The 19,668-nt window shown below is 41.1% G+C and overlaps 2 protein-coding genes across 2 annotated transcripts; one reads left to right on the forward strand and one right to left on the reverse strand.

The window, feature by feature from the left end:
* The first annotated feature begins 4,361 nt into the window (after positions 1 to 4,361).
* On the forward strand, positions 4,362 to 7,667 carry pou3f2a (POU class 3 homeobox 2a). Its single transcript, XM_079343676.1, has one exon. It carries the CDS (start codon positions 4,516 to 4,518, stop codon positions 5,896 to 5,898), a length of 1,383 nt encoding a protein of 460 aa, XP_079199802.1. The 5' UTR covers positions 4,362 to 4,515; the 3' UTR covers positions 5,899 to 7,667.
* A 4,106-nt stretch (positions 7,668 to 11,773) lies between these two features.
* Positions 11,774 to 19,303, reverse strand: faxca (failed axon connections homolog, metaxin like GST domain containing a). Its single transcript, XM_079338812.1, has 6 exons — positions 18,834 to 19,303; positions 16,478 to 16,613; positions 15,983 to 16,179; positions 15,571 to 15,788; positions 14,502 to 14,618; positions 11,774 to 13,979 (listed from the first exon to the last, which is right to left on the reverse strand). Exons 1-6 carry the CDS (start codon positions 19,094 to 19,096, stop codon positions 13,675 to 13,677), a joined length of 1,236 nt encoding a protein of 411 aa, XP_079194938.1. The 5' UTR covers positions 19,097 to 19,303; the 3' UTR covers positions 11,774 to 13,674.
* Between the last annotated feature and the right edge of the window lie 365 nt (positions 19,304 to 19,668).

Raw genomic sequence — 19,668 nt, forward strand, 5'->3', positions numbered from 1 at the left:
TAAACTGAGCACCAGTGAGACCTCCTAACCCTGAAACTGTCACATTCACACACCGCACCCACACAACGCGTGCAGACACACACACAACACACACGCACACACACACACACACACACACACACACACACACAATAAGAGAAGAGAGACAAGATGAGAGAATATATTGTTAGCAAGATTGAAGACTGAAAGCTTTGTCAGTTTTTAAAACTACTGACATTTCAAATATCTGCAGTTCTGAGTCTTCAACTCAAATTATCTGAGCTAGTGCTGTGAATCAATGTTTTCTTACATTATTATCATTATAATAAAAAAATACACAGTAATTGAACCCTGACACACAAGGAGCAAAACATATGTCCATATTTGTTCAACTACTTGTATAAACACATTCTCATCCTCACAATTTGTACGGAAACAATACGTTTGCCAAACACAATACACACTTTTCACACCATTCAATTATGACAGTTTATGTGTGTGTTAATTGCTAAACACTGCCACTGAAACAACACACTTAATTGACCATCAACTGCAGACACATGTTGCCAATGAGATCACACAGAAAACAGAGCTTGAACAACCATAAACCGGAGTCAGATTTGCTCTTAGGTGTAAAAAAAACAGTTGTTAAGGAAGACTTGAAGGAAAAGGAGCAAGAGGAGAAGAAACAAGGGGAGGCAGATTGGAGACAGGACAGACAGCCATTTCAATACTGTTTACCAGTTACCAGTTGGTGGTGGATCTATTTTTGTCTAGTGTTTGTGTTTCTGTTTAAAGTTTGGATGAACAAGTATAATTCTTAGAAAAGTCTTGGTAATTTTGAATGTACTGCATGCATTTTCAAGAGAGTAAAGATGTTTTTTTTTTTGGTTCTATGTTTTTGGTTTTGTGTGTAGAGTTTTGGCATACAGGGCCCTTGTTTCAGTAAGTTAGGGAATGGAAAACTGTAAACTGACTGCTTTTGTGAGTGGATGCCCCACCCTCGACTCATCATTATCCGTAAGCCTTAAGTTTGGCCTTTTTAATCTTAAGAGACCTGCTTTAGGTTCATCTTATTATGTGTTGATACTAAACATGGTATTTGCAGCATGAGTGAGAATATTATTATTTCATTCATTCTAATGTTTTTATCTTACTCAGTGTACAAATATGTGCAGCAACAAACAACACAATGCTCATCATAATGGATAAAACCAATGTTTCAGAAATGGCTAAACCACTAGACAGAACACCAGAACAGGATATTGCAGATATCACTGCTGTTTCTTAAAACACGGCCTGCTCTGTAGTGATCTGAGGGCCTGCACAGCTTCAGCTGCAGATGGAGAGGAGCACAGGCGGTTTGGGGGTAGAGGGAGAGTATAGATTGGGATTATGGGGGTGCATTGGGGAAATGCTCTTCAGTGTGTTTTCTATTCAACCTAAGTCCTCTAAGACCTCCTCATCTCTTCTGAGAGCAGCAAGCTGAGATCTGATCTAATGCTGAGTGCCACATGTGAGTGTGTTTGTGCGAGAGACACACACTTTGATGAGAGCCTGCTGGGGATACAAGTGTGTGTGAGTAATGAACAAGTCCTGAGTTTGTGTTTGTGTGTGTAGGTGTGCTTGTGTGTGTGTCTGTGTGCGTGTGTGTGTGTGTGTCTGTGTGTGTGTGTGTGTGTGTGTGTGTGTGTGTGTGTGTGTGTCTGTGTGTGTGTGCTTACATTTAGGGGTAATAAAGAAGTGCTGGGTTTATATATTACTGTGTGTGTGCACTCTCCCTCCACCCCGAAGGGTTGTTTGGGGTATTCTGTGCAGGTTTGGCTCAGGGGGGAGGTGGGATCTTGGGGTCTTGCATTCAGATGTAATTAGCCCAGACAATGGCCTGGTTAAAGCTGGAATCCTTCGAGCCCTTCTGCCTTTGATTGTGTGGGCCAGCTGTGGAGGAATGGCCATTATCTCCCTGTGTCCGGCAGTATAAAGAAGCCCCCTTGCCCCAGTTACCCCTGCTCGGGAGTTCCCACAGGGGGAGGGACATGGGGCGGTCACACGCTGGCCTGGAGAAAGTGAAAGCAGCCACAATACTGCTTATCTTGCAAACATTGACACATTTAAATGGCTTCGCCTCATACTTGAGTCACGCTTTTTGGGGTTGGAACTATTTATACAATTGGGTAATGGTAAGTAATGGTAATGGCTTTTCATGTCTAGTATCAAAGAGTTGAGAAATCAATCTTTAAATGAAGCCATAAAAAACAAAGATGGCCAATTTTGTCCTTGTGTTCAATGTTTTTTTTCTTCTGAACACGTGTCTCGATCATAAATATCTCATAGAGCGTTCTGTCTACGCATTGGGACACTTAGGCCCATTAGACTCGCGAAGAGATTGAATCTTTACAGCACTGGGGCCATATAATTACTGTTAATTTAACGCTCAGATTCTCCATCATTAACTCTCACTGTATGCAGAGCAAGAGACATGGAAACACAGACAGTACGTGTTGCTGAGGTGCCACATGTGTTGACAGCAAACCCAACCGTTTGACTGAATTAACGCTTTGTCTTGTAAGAGCAGGACTAGCATCATTTATGCATTATTAAGTTCTGTAATTGGGCGGCCAGTAGTTTGCATATTAGTCGATTAGGGTAATATGTTTTGCCCGTCTCCACACACGGTCTGTCAGAGCCCCTGGCGACACATTTGGTAATTCTCAGAATTACACCCTAATCATAAGCCAGTGTTCTTTGGATCTCTTTAATTCAATGTGCGTCAGTTTATGTAGAAACATGATTAGATTCACAGTATTTGTCAATTAAAATCGTTTACTGTGTGGAATTGTATTGAGGGTGTATGGTACCTTTGAACCATCGCCTTTCATAGTATAAAACTTTTTCTATGAATTCACGATAGATCATCTGCATACATTGCCATTGTAATTTTCAAAACTGCCTCTCCCTTTGGTGGTGCTTGATCATTTCAACCTTCAAAGACCTTTAACTTTTTTATAGCTATTAGGCTTTACAGCATGTGTTCCACTGTGCACCAATCACATCTCCAAAATATCAGTAGTTGCCAAAGTAGGGCCAGGATCCCTCCTAAGGAACTAAAAGGTTTTTTTTTGTAGGGTGTGTGTGTCTGTGTTGGTCTGTTTGTGTGTGTGCTAAAGAAGGATTAGTTTGATTTCAACACCATTGTGGTCGAGTAAAGACAGAATAAGCAGATAAAGCAGAATTTGTCTTTTGAGGATTTTTTGCTGTCAAACATCATAGTAGTTTTCCTTCAACAGTGCCAAGTAACCATTAAATTGTTTCTGAGTCAACAATATCATTCTGATCCTTAACCTACGTAGTTGTATTAAAAACAGTTTAGTACTCTTGTGAAAGTCCTACAAATGGACGGTAGATATTGGAATTAAATTATTTAATACAGAAAAGAATGTCATGTTCCATTATAGTATTAATGTAAATGTTAAAGCTGCAGCTATTTGGAGATCTTTTATAAATGCTTCTTTTCGTCATCTCAATCTTCTCAGATCATCATTGTGTCTTCATTATTTTTCTATAAAGGTGAATATAATGTTTGAAATAAATGTAGAAAAGGTTGACCATGTATGTGACAAATGTGTGTGACAAATGTGTAAATCTATCCAGCTGCTGTATGAGGTGGATATTTGTGGAGTGCTTGTGGAATAATTGAAAACTATTGTTAGCCATCTCTGTTTTTGTGCATTGGAGGATAGAGGCACTTTTCCCTCATCAAAATATTTTGGATGGCAGCTTTGGGAAAGCTACCCCTGCTTGCCAATGTGCGTACATCCATCCACAAGTTTACCCAACAGGCAGGTGTGAGGAGCAGAGCAGGCTGGGGGCTCTATTCTTGAAGCCTCCTCTCTTTGGCCCCGAGCTGCCCTTTCCGCGCACCCCCCATTATTTGTCCCGACGGCCGAGCGCGCGGCCCCAATGAGCCCTTTGGAACGGAACGAAAAAAGGAGCGAATTGCAGCTGTGACGTGGGCGTTGTTCCATTCACCGCGCTCGTCATGGCAACGGGGCAGAGGCCCTGGAAGCACGCGGCTTCTCTCTCTGGACAGCGTCCTGAGGGCAGAGAGGCAGCTGGAAGTTTCTGCTCATGATCTCTGCTCACCGTTTAATGCCGTAAAACAGATTAACAATATTCCGCTTCAAATGCATGAACAAAAAAAAAAAAGGTTAATGTGGTTTATTCTGGGAATTAAAGTTTTATAACGGAGCACAACACAAATTAAACGTGCAATAGTTGTGTGTCTTAAGCGCCTCTTACGGGTCGTTTTACGCACAAACTCAATACGTGACCCAGTAACCCACATTAATGTTTAAAAAGTACTTTCAGCATAAAGAAACGTGTTTTTTTCTTTCCCGTTCCAGCGTTGCTTCTTGAGTCTCTTCTGTTTACTCTCCTCAGCCTGGTTTCTCGCTCTACTTTGTAGTCTACATGCTGCAGGACTGCTAGTATTGTTGGGCAGAGTGATTGGGGTTGCTGTACAATCTCCCGTGACCAATGAGCGGGGTGCTGTCAGGGGTAACCACATCTGTCAACCGTTCTTGGCCAATAAAGAGCGGAGCGAGGCGGACCACAGGTGCGCGCCTCTGCGTCCCCTTGGCACAGCGCCGGGGAGATGCTGGTGAGAGACGCCTCGCTGCCCCGTGGCGCAAAAGAGTTCCTGTCAAAGGCAGCCTCCTTTTAACTCGAGTTATCACTCTGGCTGCGAGAGTTATGGCGACCGCAACGTCCAACCACTATAGCGTCCTTAGCACCCCCAGCAGCGCGCCGCCGCCACACTCGGAGACCGGGAGCATGCAGCAGGCGGCAGCGTACAGGGACGCGCACAGCCTGCTCCAGAACGACTACAGCTCGTTACCGGGCGGCGGACATCCTCTCAGCCACGCGCACCAGTGGATAACGGCACTGTCTCACGGTGACGGCGGGGCGCCCTGGCCATCTAGTCCCCTCGGAGAGCAGGACGTGAAGCCCGTGCTGCACGACAGTGACCGAGAGGAGCTGCAGAACTCCAGCAGTCTGCAGCAGCAGCAGCAGCAACAGCGACACCCTCACCTCGCGCACCAACAGGCACATCACGACGCCAGGGCATGGCGAACGAGCACCGCCACCACGCACATCCCCGGTATGGCGACTTCTGAGGGCCAGAGCCTGGTCTATTCCCAATCCGGTTTTGGTCTGATGCCGGGGGGAGAGCAAGGGGGGATGCACCACCACCCCCTGCGGGACGAGGACCACCACAGCCACAGCCCGCACCTCAGTGATCACGGAGGCGGCCCCGGGGCCCACCAGCAATCTCTGTCACACCATCACCAGCACGGGGGCCACCAGGACCATTCAGACGAGGACACACCGACCTCTGATGAGTTGGAGCAGTTTGCCAAGCAGTTCAAGCAACGCCGCATCAAGCTGGGCTTCACGCAGGCGGATGTGGGTCTTGCTCTGGGGACGTTGTATGGAAACGTTTTTTCTCAGACCACCATTTGCAGGTTTGAGGCGCTGCAGCTCAGCTTCAAAAACATGTGTAAACTCAAGCCCTTGTTGAACAAGTGGCTGGAGGAGGCGGACTCCACCTCGGGAAGCCCCACGAGCCTGGATAAAATTGCGGCACAGGGGAGGAAAAGGAAAAAGAGGACCTCCATTGAGGTGGGCGTGAAAGGGGCTTTGGAGAGCCATTTTCTGAAATGTCCAAAACCAGGAGCTGCGGAGATCAACTCCCTTGCGGACAGCCTGCAGCTTGAGAAGGAGGTGGTGCGGGTTTGGTTTTGTAACAGGAGGCAGAAGGAGAAGAGGATGACACCAGCGGGGGGACAGATACCAGGAGGGGAGGACATGTACGGGGACACCCCTCCTCACCATGGAGGACAAACTCCTGTGCAGTGACCTCCCCCCAAAAAAGTCCATTATACTGAGACAACAAGGACATCTTAAGAAGGAGGTTTAAAGCCTCTATTATAGTTTATCTGTGCTGGACTGCGCAGAACTAGACCTCAGTCAAGCTTAATGTTGGACCCACGGACACACGCACACAGTGGAACACACAAAGTGGGGATCTACAGTGGCACTCCAACACTGAAAATACGCAGAGTAGAGAGCTGTGAGGAGGTTTCATGCCGCGGGACAACCGAGCCTACTGGGAGACGTCTGGCGTGCGCTAACCAAAAGAAAAAAAAATATCGAACGCTTTTCTGTACGTTTTCCCAAGGCGTCATTATTTAACGCGTCATGAAAGGAAAGGCATTATAGAGGCTGATGGGGGCACGAGGTGTCCTACTAGGGGGTGGATATTTAAAAATACAAGCTCGTGGCTCGAGGAGAAGTCGCAGTCAGTGTGGGTAAATAAACGCCATCTTTCCATCATAACAAAAGCAACAGGGGTTCTGTTCAGCGCGTGGCAAGAGAGGCTGAAATGGCAGACATCTACTGTACAACGTAAAAAAATACCAGCTATTATCATTATTATTATTATTATTATTATTATTATTATCTTATAGGCTACCTTTTAACTGCCTCCAAAATGTACCACTTGCTTTAAAATTTCAGAATTACGTTTGTAATTTATAATCAACAATAATATAACAATATCAATGATGATGATAATAATAATATTTCCATGGAGACTTGTTCTCTTTATGCTTTCTTTTCTGTGCAGACCTCTCTGTGCGCCTGTTTACAGTCTGTGTTTTTGCTGTTTGTTATTTCTCTACTTTTCCAAAATGCTGTGACAAGAAAGACCGAGACTGTCCGAGGCTGGAAAACAATCCAGCTCATCTTGCCTTCCTTTATAAGAAGAAAACAAACTGAATATATCCTGGTATACCAGCTATGGCCGCAGTGGCTCTACTATTACTACTGTGTGACTCATTCATTCAATGAAGAGACTTTCTGTGGGATGTATCTCAAATCGTTTTTGTATGGCCTCATTTGTTTGTTTGTTTGTTTCGTTTTCTCTGTCAGTCTGTGCCAAAGCACAAACACAGACACGTGTTGTTGGTGCCATTCAAATCCTGTGATTAATAACATGATCTGTTTGAGGAGGAGGTTATTGAAGGAAAGAGTTGGAGATTTATTCTCTGGCTCTAATCTGATAAAAATTTAGAAATTCACAAACTTAAATCCAACTGAAGGATGCAGATGAGAGGAAACGTTTTTTCCCATGTACTTGAACAAATAATGTGAATTTCATAAACTTTCTGAATGTAGAAAAAACAGTGGAAACTAATTTTAATTAGATACATTTAAAAGAAAAGAAAAGTTGGACATGTGTCTTACCGATATTTTTCGTATTTCTTTTCTATTTTCTTTATAGGTATTGCATAATAAATTAAACGAGGCCCAGTATTTCTCTTAACCTAAATCCTCGTTATAATTCTGATCACGTCACACAATCCTTCAGCTGAATTTAGGTTTTTTGAGTTGGACAAAAAAAAATAAACAAAACCAAAATATAATAGCAGTGACCTGAAATCTGTGAACCAACGAAGAAGAAAAAAGAAAAATCAACAATTGCACAATTTCTACATGCTTTTTGTCATTAAATCGTATTTGTTTTCTATATGACTGCAGTCTCTATTCGCTTATTAGACTTCAGGAAATAGCTCTGACCAAATGCATGTTTTTTTTTGTTTTTTTATCGTGCACGCGGCCTCGCATTATAATCGTGATTTGGTTAATGCGTCTCAGATTGTCCTTCAACTGTTTGGGTGAAGTGTTTACAACAGCCGGGCATGGGCCTTTTATTGAAACATAGCTCGGCTCTAATTAATATTTGCTTCAGGATAAATATGGAAACTAATTGACACTTAGACGTAATTTAAAATACCAAAAGCATTTCTGTTCCGAACAAGGGACACACAGGAAACAGCAGGAAAGAGTTTCATTATCTGCAGTACAGAGGATGACGCAGTATAGATGAGGAAGATGATGCTATTGTGTTTTATTGTGTATAGATCAGGCCTGTTGTTATGATGACAGAAAAGAACATACAAACATAAAGTGAAGCTTTCAAGTAAAAACAAAATGTATAGAATTGTTTTATATGTTTAAAGACATAAACCTATAAAACAATTATGTATTCCAGTTTTTTCTAATCGATGAGCCGCAGTGTAATTTAATAGTGAACAAAATAAACCTCTCGTGTTTTAGACATTTAGGCGCGATTTTATTACTATGCGTTTCTTGCTCTAATTTCACGACCTAAATTGTATATTTATTTTCTTGCAATATATCAGCTCTGATGATTTTTACTTCATTTAGGCCGATTTTATGAGAGATTCCTTTTGAGTTGATCGGTAGCTATATCAGAAATAGTCAGCTGACGCCCCCTAGTGGCGTCGGGAGGACAAAGATGGGTTTCGAATGAAAAGAGGGCATTTCTTCATGACGTCAATCGCTTAAAACTTAACAATGCTCCTATTTGGTTATTACCATAACCATTGGTACTTTTAAGGAAAAATAAGTATGAATTATGTAGTCGATGCGTTTGAGTTTTCATTTTTAAAAAAATAAAAAATAAAACAGTTTTATTCTACAGTTAAAAAAAAACTTTCAGTTTTTGGTTTTCCATCACATTTCTTCATCTCTCAAACAGAGATGAATCCCTGTCAAAGTGTAGGCTGCTTTGTAATGTTGAAGCATTCCCTACTTGTAATTTTGGAGATTAAAATCCTAACCCAGAGATGAGAAAACAGAGACAAAGTTATTTAAAATGTAGTTGGAGTTTAAACTGTTGTGTTTTGGATTCTTTTGTCTGTGAAAGCCACTTTCAGGACTAACAAAGTACACCAAAAGGTATTAACAAACAAAAAACATTACATAACTTTTTAAATATGAAAAAAAGGCAAAATAGAATTAAAATACAGATTTGGGGGTCTTGTGGTATCAGTGTTTCTGAAAGTAAAGCCCCAATTACAGATTATGACAACAAAAAATTCTATGAATTGAAAATGAACAATAACTTTAGAATAACTGCTATTATTTTTTTAAAATGCATTAAGCAATTACAAGTAGTCATTTTCTCTTTAATACTGTTTATTTATAGTCTCATTAGTGCTTGTCATATTCAAGCTTTCATGCTGAAATACAAATAAGTATGCATGATGTCTTAGGTAAAAAAAAAAATACAATTACAGAAAGAAATTAGAAAAAGGGGAAGGGTGTGTGTGTGTGTGTGTGTGTGTGTGAGTGAGTAAGGCAGGTTTAAATCCAGCTCCCTGGAGGATCCTGATGCCGGGATTCTGTCCTATCAGCAGGCAACCATCTGCCCTCCTCCTGGCCCTCACGCTCGTACAGGCGTCCTCTGCATTATTCATTTTTACACACACACACACACACACACACACACACACGCACACACACACATCCACACAACATTCAACCTCACACATGAAGCACACAGGCACGTGTCAGACAACTACCCTCACAAACACACACACGCCATCTCTGACACATCGGGGCTGTTTCATGCGCTGGAATCATTGTTAGCCCTGTATTGTGTAAAAAAATCTCTCAGGGATTCTTGTGCACAAAGGCTGCAGAAATACAACCAGCCATGTCATCAAATATCAATCATCTTTTCCTGACAGTGTCAATTTCCCTTTTCTCACCCTAAGAATCACACTTTCTCTCCCTAGACTTGCTTTCTTTTTCTTTGCACTCCCTTTCTCTCTCTCTTTTAGCGCAAAGAAAAGGGCAGGGAGCTAATTCTTCAGCATTGTATGAAGGGCTTAGTATTGTCATATGGTAGCAAGCACAGAGGGAGAGGGATTACCACAATGATACGTGCCAGACTGTACCCACATGTAAGCTTTGAAACTGAGAAAAAAAATTACATTTTCTTCTAAGCTAGGAGCTGATTTCAAACCAGAATTACACAATAAGTGACACAAAACAAGAAAAAAATACCACAGCTATATTTAATGAAATATTAAGAGTAATCCATTGTCATACAGCTTTTCTCTATGTTTGATACATTCATAAGAATATTTTTTAAAGTTACAGAGCAATTTCTTTTTGATTAGTTTCCCCTTTTTTTACCTTTCTCCCATGTTGTTGTATTTACAGCTTGATGATATTCCACAAGTGTTTTAGCACTCACAACACCAAGAGACAATGCAATATGGCTTGTAAAGTCTACAAGCGGAATCTCGTAATGGAAAAGCAACAAACGTCACAAGGCTGGATCCCAGACTTTGACTTTATACAGCTAAGGGACACAGACAGAAGCAAGGGATCACAAACTAGAAGGGCTGTTAGACACTGATCATCAGCTGATCAGCAGGATGACCGGCCTTGTCATGCAGATATGAGCTTGAGCAACCAGTGTGTTATTCAACCTGAAAACTTTAACAACCTTAAAAATTTTCACTCAACATGAAGCACTGCAGAAGTTCTTAAATTTCCCCATGGCATTAAATTAGGCAGCAGAGGATGGTCTGTAACATTTGAACACAATGCTATTAATCGTATGGTATTAAAACATTCACCAAATGACATCTCCAAACATGGACATACATGCAATTACTGCAATGACTGGCAACATGATAATATGCAGTGTCGATGTAAGTCAATGAAACAACAGTATTGCACTTACACACAGATCAATACAATGACTGATAGATAAGAACTCTCCACACATGAAGAAAAACATGTAAACATAAGAAAGAAAGTGCAAATTAATTAACATTGTTTTGTAAATACAAGTACATATACAATGAAACAAATACATATAAAAGCATTAAATTAATTAATAAAATAAATAAATAAGACAAAAAGACAAGTCATTTGCTGGCACTGAGTTAAAGTAAACAGCTGTAGGATTCAGTGTCTGTAAGGCTCAAAAATGATACGAGAGAAGGCAAAAACATGCAGGCGAGGTGTTTTAAGACACAACATAGTTTTTTGTTCTTATTTTCAGTTACAGAAAATAATGTGTTGTAATGAATAAGCAGCACATAGGCTACTAAATGGCCTTTAACTATTTCCTTGTTAAATAAACTTGGTATACGCTCTCATTAGCAACTAATGGTTTGATGTTCTGGAGATTAATTTGTTTCACAGAGAACCCAGATGTTAGTCTTTTCCTTCAAAAACCATTGTGCCATCACCTGTATCACAGTCCTAACTCAAACAACCAATACCACAGTAGAAAAGTTCTTTCACTCCAGAAAGCTGTCTGATCTTCTTATTAGCCATGCCAACCATACTGATGCTAGACAAAACTCATAAAATATTTCCTCATAACCAGCATTTTCACACACAACCCCTGACCAATGCAAGACTTTAGCGGCTTGTTGCAGCTAAAAAAGATTTTAAAATCGAAAAACACTATATCAGTAATTTTTTGCTTCAGCTTCCCAACATATGCTTTTTCATTCACTCTGATTTGGAGTACTGAGCTGAACCTTTTTCTTATTAAATTAACTTTCCAGTGTTGCCTGGTGGAAAATGTTTTAAATCAGACACTATTTTTCAACAACTCGTCTCTTCGGGGGGGCTAGCTAATGAGTCAAAACTGGATTATGTATAAAGTTGTTATCTGTCTTGCTACCTTTGATTTTCTTTAACTTTATCTGTCAGGATTAGAATGGCTCCCCTAAAGAGGAATATTTAGGAAACATGAACTTATGTACAACAAAGAGAGATAAATGAAGGAGCAACTGAGTTTGCCAACTAACTGTTAGCTGTTTAGCTAGCTAACAAGATAGCAGTTATTTAACAGCTACAGCAGTTCACCAATACAACTGGCTCTGCTCAGGTTTGTGCTAAATGTTTGCTAAATGTTGCTTAGTGCTGTGCTTATGTTGGATTTCTGTGGGTCTTTGTAATTATATAAGAAAGAGTATACAGTCTAGACCTGCTCTTTTTGTAAAGGATCTTGAGATGAAAAAAAATGTAATTGGCTCGATAAATATAAATGGATTGATCACAAACAAGCAATGACCAGAATTTGCAGGAATAACGGCCCAAGCGATACTTTAGTCCAGCAGTCTAAATCATCAATCGTCCCATGAATGCCGTCCAAGTAAGAAGCAGTTTCATTGATAAAAACCCAGCACTAGCGCATGTCTTTTTTTCAGACCTCCCCCTGAATGAACAGTGAATAGCATTGAAATCATTACAGTTGGTACAGGTCTTTGTATGAGAAAAAATGCTGTGTGTCATATATCACCACTCTGATATCATTCATACACAGGATGACTCGTCACAGATATACTGTAAATCCCTTTCTCGCAGCCTTATTAGAAGCCTTAACAGACAATATGTTGGTTTGTGCATTTGCTGAGTGACAAACACATAAAACCTGTATCTCATCATTTCACACTCCCCAAATTACAATGCGGCCCAGCTTTAAAATGAACTAAGCACACCTGAGTCAGGTCTGTTATTGCTCAACAACAATTTCTTATCAATCCAACATTTTGAATCTTTTTTAAATGAATCCTTTTAACAAATAAATTGGCTACATCTTTGTGTGGTTGATTTCACCAGAGGCTCCAAAAAGTAAAAAATAAAATTTAAAAGTAAGCCAGCTAAGAAATGTAGATAATGTTACCTACATGAAGTGTAAAGGGAGATATTCAGTGGCACGAACCAGCCATGCACTTTCATTTAGGTGATAGCTATAATGTATATTTCTACGTGATTGTTTGACTCGCTATCAATGTTTGAGTGTATTTTAAATGTCCCTATGACTTAAAGGTAATGTCCTCAATGACTTTCCAAACAACACATGCCCCTAACAAGGTATGTCTTTGTACTACTGTTATTGTTTTTTGGCAAAACGTTTCTTAAGGAGACTATAGCGTATAAGTAGTAATGGCAAATTGAGGTTATCCTTCCATGATCGTTAATGAGATGCATTATTCCTGCATTATTTATGTATGGGCAGCAGGCATTACTGTAATTTCCTAGTTGTTTACAGGAGGTCATAGCGTTCTTGAATGGACTTTAAAAACAGGATTTGGTCAATATGTCCAACACAGAAAGGATTTTTTTTTTTTTGAGAAACACCTACAGTATGTACACAGCAGGGATAAATCTACATGTTCAGGCTTTCTATACTATTTATACTCATATATAATCAGATATTCTATCTATTTACTTTGATTAATTCATATATATATATACACTGGATAAATCCTATACTGTTTCTGAAGTGTCGCTGTCATGTCATCACAAGGCGTTACAGGTTCCTTTAGTCAAAACACACAAGGCCGAGTGGTGTGAAGTTGCTACGAGGGACAACAGGGGGCACACACATAGTTGCCATAGTTACAACATGATGAGATGGGAGTTGTAACAATAAATGACCCCGTGAAGGAGCTTCTCAGCAGTGGCTTCATTTACTCCTGATTTCTTCTTTTACTCTGTCTCTATTTTCTTTCAGCCTCCACTGCAATTTTACTGATTTCTCATTGTATTGTCTCTCCTCCTTGCACTTTTTCACCAATTATTGTCCTCATCCTATTTGCCTTGACTGCAGCCATACCTCCGTTACAGTGTACAGGTTGAACCTCTCGGTCCTAACTTGGCCCACTGACACAGAAATGCTCCTCACAATATCTCTTCAAAGAGGTATGGGGCTTGTGTGCAGGTTAAACGCAGCTGCATTCTCTGGTGTGCGTTTAAATGCGATGTGTACTATGTGTGTATTTGTTGTCAACACTTGACCTGGTCCATTTCAGAGCATTCAGTGTCCATATCAGAGTCATACAGCGAGTGGCCCGTAGGATCGCTGTCAGGTGACAGCGGGTGCTTTGGTGTGTGAGTGTTTGAAGTGTGTGTGTGTGTACAGTCATGGAAAGTGTCCGAGCCAGAGTAGAGGCCGAGGTCTGGGAGTTTCAAGTGCGAGTCGCTGTCCTCTATACTGTCGCTGTAGCAGAAGTCCTCCAGGTCCACAAACCACTCTGGCCAGAAACGCCGGCGTATCCGCTCACAGTACATGGCTAGGTTGATGAGCTCACCTTGCAGAAAGGACATAATAATGGGCGATGTGTTCTAAAACAAACAGCTCTACTATACATTATGCAACAATACAATATGAGACAGTACAATCCCCAAATACTGCACACATTTAGCTGTCTTTCTAGTAGTATTAATAAAACAATAAAGGCAATCAGCATATAAACATGATCCATATTGCACATCGGCTACTAAAATATTTTTTTAATACATTTATTATGCAGATCTCTGTTTTGAAGGTCTCAGAAACATCTGCTGACTTTCGATCAGTACCAGCACTGTTTTCTGTACAGACATGCTGCTTTATAGTCTAATTGTTTACATTATAAGTGACACACATTGGATTTATTCAATTGAACAGGCATCAGATGTCTTAATAATAGATAAGCTAAAAATCTATGATACTAAAATTTTAAACCAAAGTGATCTTTCGTATCTGACAGCAAAATCCAGTGTGTACCATGCTTGCAACTATGGGTTGATGGCAGGAATGAAATCGTAGATTTATATTTTAGTGGACTTACCTTTGATGAGCTGCTCTGGACGTGTACCTGGTAGAGTCCACATAGCAGGGGCCAGGTGACTGAACACTGCAGCATCTACTGTCGAAAGCTTAGAGCCCATCAGATATTTCTTATCACCTTAGATATCAAAGAAAAGAAATGTCAAACAATGACGCTTCCTCTCCGCTTAAGGGGACGGTTTAACCTTTGGGGATGATACACTTTTCACTTCCTCTTTGAGATTTAGATATGAGAATATAGGGCAGCAGCCAGGGAGTTCAGCATAGCTGGTTCTCCTTGTAAACAGGAAACAACAGTCAAACATGTTGCACAAAGTGCTTGCCATCATCTCATACGGACACAAATTAAAACGTGTCATCTGTTTACTTGAATTAATATATGGGCTATTTCCTGTACTAATAGAAATGTACTCTTACTTACCTCTTACTAGCGCAATTTCTAAAATACAATTATTATTTTAACCGGCATGAGGCGACTACATTAACTCAAAAGAGGCTATTTTTTAAAAGGACATTGGTTTGCAAGATTTACAAACCACAGCTCGATAAAAAAAACCCAGTAACATCTCAAGTTCTAACCTTCCCAATCACAGTAAATCTAAACAAGAAAATGGTGATTTCTGGTCACAAAGTAAAACTCGTGAAAGTTAATTGATTAATTCAGAGTTATTGACCTCAGGAGGAACTATGTGTAACAGCCAGCAGTAACATATCCCTACCACTTGCATGCTCTCAGATCTGTCTCTCTTGCATCTCTGCCAGAGGTTATGTACTGCTTCTTCACTACAGTGCTCAGGTTTCACCACAAGAGGTAAGTATTGTGCTGTTATTTCATTTTCTTAGCGCCACTGCTGCCCCTTAATACTGACACATGTGACGTCACTGGTTACAGTTCTCAAGGCACACATTGAAAAACTACAACAGTGGTATCACTTTATCTGTACACTGAAGGCTTGTATGTGGTCATATTTAAGATTACAGGGCTGTTTAAGTACAAATACTTTTCCATTTGAAGAAAATAACCCAAATGTGTTAGACTAGATTTTTCATATTCCTGTTTGTTTTATTACCTAGTAGAGTGGCCAAAGTCCGCATGTCCTTCTCCATTAGGGCGTAAACTTGCTCCTTAGAGAAGCGTCCAATCCCGTGACCGTACATCTCCCTCTTCAAGATCCCCCCAGTCAGGTGACTCAGGATCCACTTAAGCAAGTCGCTTAGTGGTCCGCTCACTGACAGCATCTTCTGGGTCTCCTCCAGGTTTTCCACCCACTGACAATAAGCTATCGTCCTGCAACACACACACACACACACACACACACACACACACACACACACATACACACACACACACAGAGATTAGTAATATATAAAATGCATAGATTGTTCTGTCCAGTTCTCTTTTCTGCTCCCTGTGCTTTTCATTTGTTACTTTTATTTTGCTTAGTTCTGAAAAAATAAATTAAATCTCCACCGGTCCCTCACCAGTAGAAATGCTCTTCAACCATTTTGGTGATGGCGCGAGACACAGCCTTCTCTTGTGGTGTAAGGCTCTTGTTGAGGCTTGCACCCAGCCGCTCCTCCAAGAAGTCGATGATGAATTCAGAGCCACACACCTGCTCCTGGTTGTACTCGATCCACGGCATCTTTCCCTGCGGCGAAAGCTTCCCATCAAAGTAGTTCTGTTAGAGGGAAGACATACAGGAAATGTTGATGGAGAGGAGAAAGGGAGAAAAAACATGACATTGGAGAACATTCTCAAAATACAGAGTAGTGAATGTGGTCGGCTTTTATATCCAGATAAGATCAAGACAAACATTTAGTTGCATTTTCTATAATCATGTAAGCATATTGATTGTGGAAGCAACAACTCAGAGTTTGTTTATGATGGTTCATTGTAACTACCTAAAAAGGCATGTTAGCTTGTTTTATATGGAGAAATCTTTTTTTTTATAATCACAGACATAACCACAACTGTACCTGGTAGGGCAGGTCCACCATGCGGAGATAGGTCTCCATCTTAAGGCAGAAGGGGGACAGGGATGGGGCGCCGGTTTTTGGTCTGGAGAACTGGTGGAGTATGATGGCGTCTTTAGAGTCCAGCTCTTCCTCCTTCCTGTTTGGAGGAAAGTAAAATTAAAGAGCTGAAGATCCCAAAGAATAGGAGTTTATTTATTTGTCGAGGTAACATAATTCTGTCTATGGTGACATTGAGGAGATTTACCTTTCATCTCAAGACAAATTAATAATAATAACTGTATTTTAGCACGAGTTTTAGGTCATGTATGATAATGGGAATGGCTTACAATAACTTGTTTTTAAATGTCCCAGAATAGTGGAAAAGGTCCATCACATATTATCAGAGTCAAAGGGGATGTCTTGAAAAAACTTTTTTTTCCCCCAACCAACAAATAAACCCCCAAAAATATTCACCTTACAAGAGGACAAGGACAGCCAACAGCTGTTACATGTTTAACCAGAACAGAAGTTTTAGCTGTGAATTTTAAGAGTTTTGCTTTAAAAACTGTCTGTTAGCTTCATTTAGGACTAAAATCAGCAGCCTCTTAGCTTACTATAGCATTAAGACTGGGTGGCAAAGAGCAGCTATAGGCTAGGCTGGCTTCATTATAAAATTAACCTTTAAGCAAAACTAACTTAACACATTACATTTGACCCATTTATTCACATAAAACCCAAAGTCTAAAACGTTTGTTTAAAAAGGTACAGTGGGACAACACTCCAAGAGATGGCACAGTCTTTATAATAATAAAAAAATAATAACACATTTTATTTATAATTCCCTTTTCATCAACAGATCTCAAAGTGCTACAGTACAATATAAACCCGACTAGCTGTTTTCCTCTGCTCCCAGTCATAATGCAAAGCTAAATTTAACATAGTATGTGTTGTTGTGTATAGTGGGGAAACTACACCCATGATCTAAACTAGCCCTCAGTCCCGAGCCTTCCATTAAAGACGAGAAAGAAAGTGCAATGTCAAAATAATGTGGGAGATTAGGGTGCATTCATGGACACCGGTGAAGGCGAGTTCACGGACAAGGCAGGCCTGCAAAACGGCAATCATTTCATTACTAAAGAGAGCTGTCCACTGTGAGGGGTGCTGAAACCTGAAAGCAGACGTCAGCCTTGGATTTGAGAAGCTGCCTACGTCAGTGCGGTGCTGAAATAGTTGAATACTCTAAAGGTTGGTTCTGGTGCAATAACCCCTAATTAGTTTTTAATGATAACGTTAGATAGCCTGTAATATGCGAGAGTATCGCAAAAATGAATCCGACAATACAATGAGAGAGGGAGTTAACGTTACAGATGGTAAAAACACAACAGCGCAGGGAAAGCCATATTCCAAAAGGCTATATCCAAAAACATTAAAACTGCACAAGAAACAGCTTGTGGCAACATCACAGCAACAACAGTGATAGGCTTATAATATGGGGCCAAATTATCAGGCAAGCCGACGTATTAACAAAACGTGTTTCAAACGAAGCAAAAATTAAGAAAATGGTGTGTGAACTGCCCAACTCTACGACTTTTATTTTGAAAGTGTGTTAGGCTATAGGCCTGTGATTTGCCAACAACAAATGAGCTTGGACTGCAGGTAACTCGAGACACTTTAAGGTCAAAACGTGAAGTCAAAGAAAAATCAATACTATGAACACAAGACATACATTTAGACTCCTTTCAATCTTTCAAGCTGCTTATTGTAGCCTAATGCAATGTTTGGATTGGGCAGGGAGGATTTTTTTTTATTTTTTACCTGCAGTGGCTTTGAAACAAAACTGTGGACTGTGCGTGTGTGGGGGGGTCACAATAAAGCAAACACTCAAGAGAAGAACCTTCACATCATGTCGGATCGTCCTTGACTTACAGACATGTGACCCTCTGTCATAGTGTATAACATCATATAGGCTATATGACGAGAGGGGGGAAAAAGGCCTGCAGATCAACAATAAACACGGCTTGTTTTTGTAATAGGACGAAGCCTACACCATAGCCTAATAGGCCTATAGATGACCCCGGTGTTTGGTCGCATGTGTCATTTAACATTAAAAAAATGAGATGTGTGTTAACGAAGAGAAGGTTAGTGTGGGGGGTTCCGTTACATCACAATCCACCCACTCACGATTCCTTATTCTCCACCGACTCTGCTCTCACCCCGCCCATCCTGACAAGATTAAGTAATAACAAACCCCTGTTAAAATACTGAAGACCTCAAGCAGGTTCACAGGAAATAAGATCAGAAGATCAGCTTTGGTCCCAAGATGAGGCCTTGGCCCTTCTTGTAATAGGCCTACTCCTCTGTGTTATTGGTTGCCTACCTGATGGCCAGTAGTTCGTGCAGCAGATAAGCAGCAGCAGCGAGCAGAGCCCCTCCAGTCAAATACAGCGTCTTCCGCCACCAGGAGTCCGAGCCCAAAGCCGACATGATCCCGCCGTAGTCCTGCAGTGGGTAGGCGATGATGTACCCATAAAACGAGAGCGTCTCATCGGAGCCCAGCAGGCCGGAGGAGGAGAAGCTCTGGTTCTGGCCAAGATCAACCACACACGACCGCGTCCAGGCAAACCCGACGCGCCAGTACATGCTCTCTGTCTCGGGCCACTTTCCGCCTCACTCTGGCAGTTGTGGGCTTCATCAGCGGGGGCTTCATGGGTGCACAGAGCTGGAGGTGAGGGACGACAAGGCGTGGAACAGCTGACTGGACACGAACGTCCCGCCCGGAGCTTGTCCCCGCAGCGGGGTCCACATTCTCCGCAGCCCGTTCCGAGCTCCCTGGCTCTAACCTCCTCCTGTCACTGTCATGACAGAGAAATAAACCACAAAGCTTCCGGTTGGTTCTTTCAAAGTAAAATTTAAATCACGGATTACGTATTAAAATAATCCTGCTCACTTTTTAAAAACATTTTTAATTTTAAAGGACAGTAGTGATACCAATAAGACATACAGTATGAGCCATGGTCGGGCAAAGTACATCCCATGAGAAACAAAAAGAACATTGACACGAAATACCATATTTAATGTTTGGTTTGTTGAGTTCTGGTTATTTGCAAACCACCAACCTCCAGGCTACAGTTTGACTTGCACTACAGTGACAAGTTACATAATGCAGATCTTAAAGGACAGTAATGAGCCAACGCTACAACAACAGCTGCTAT

Source organism: Symphodus melops (genome assembly GCF_947650265.1).
Source record: "Symphodus melops genome assembly, chromosome: 1".
In the NCBI taxonomy this organism is placed as follows: domain Eukaryota; kingdom Metazoa; phylum Chordata; class Actinopteri; order Labriformes; family Labridae; genus Symphodus; species Symphodus melops.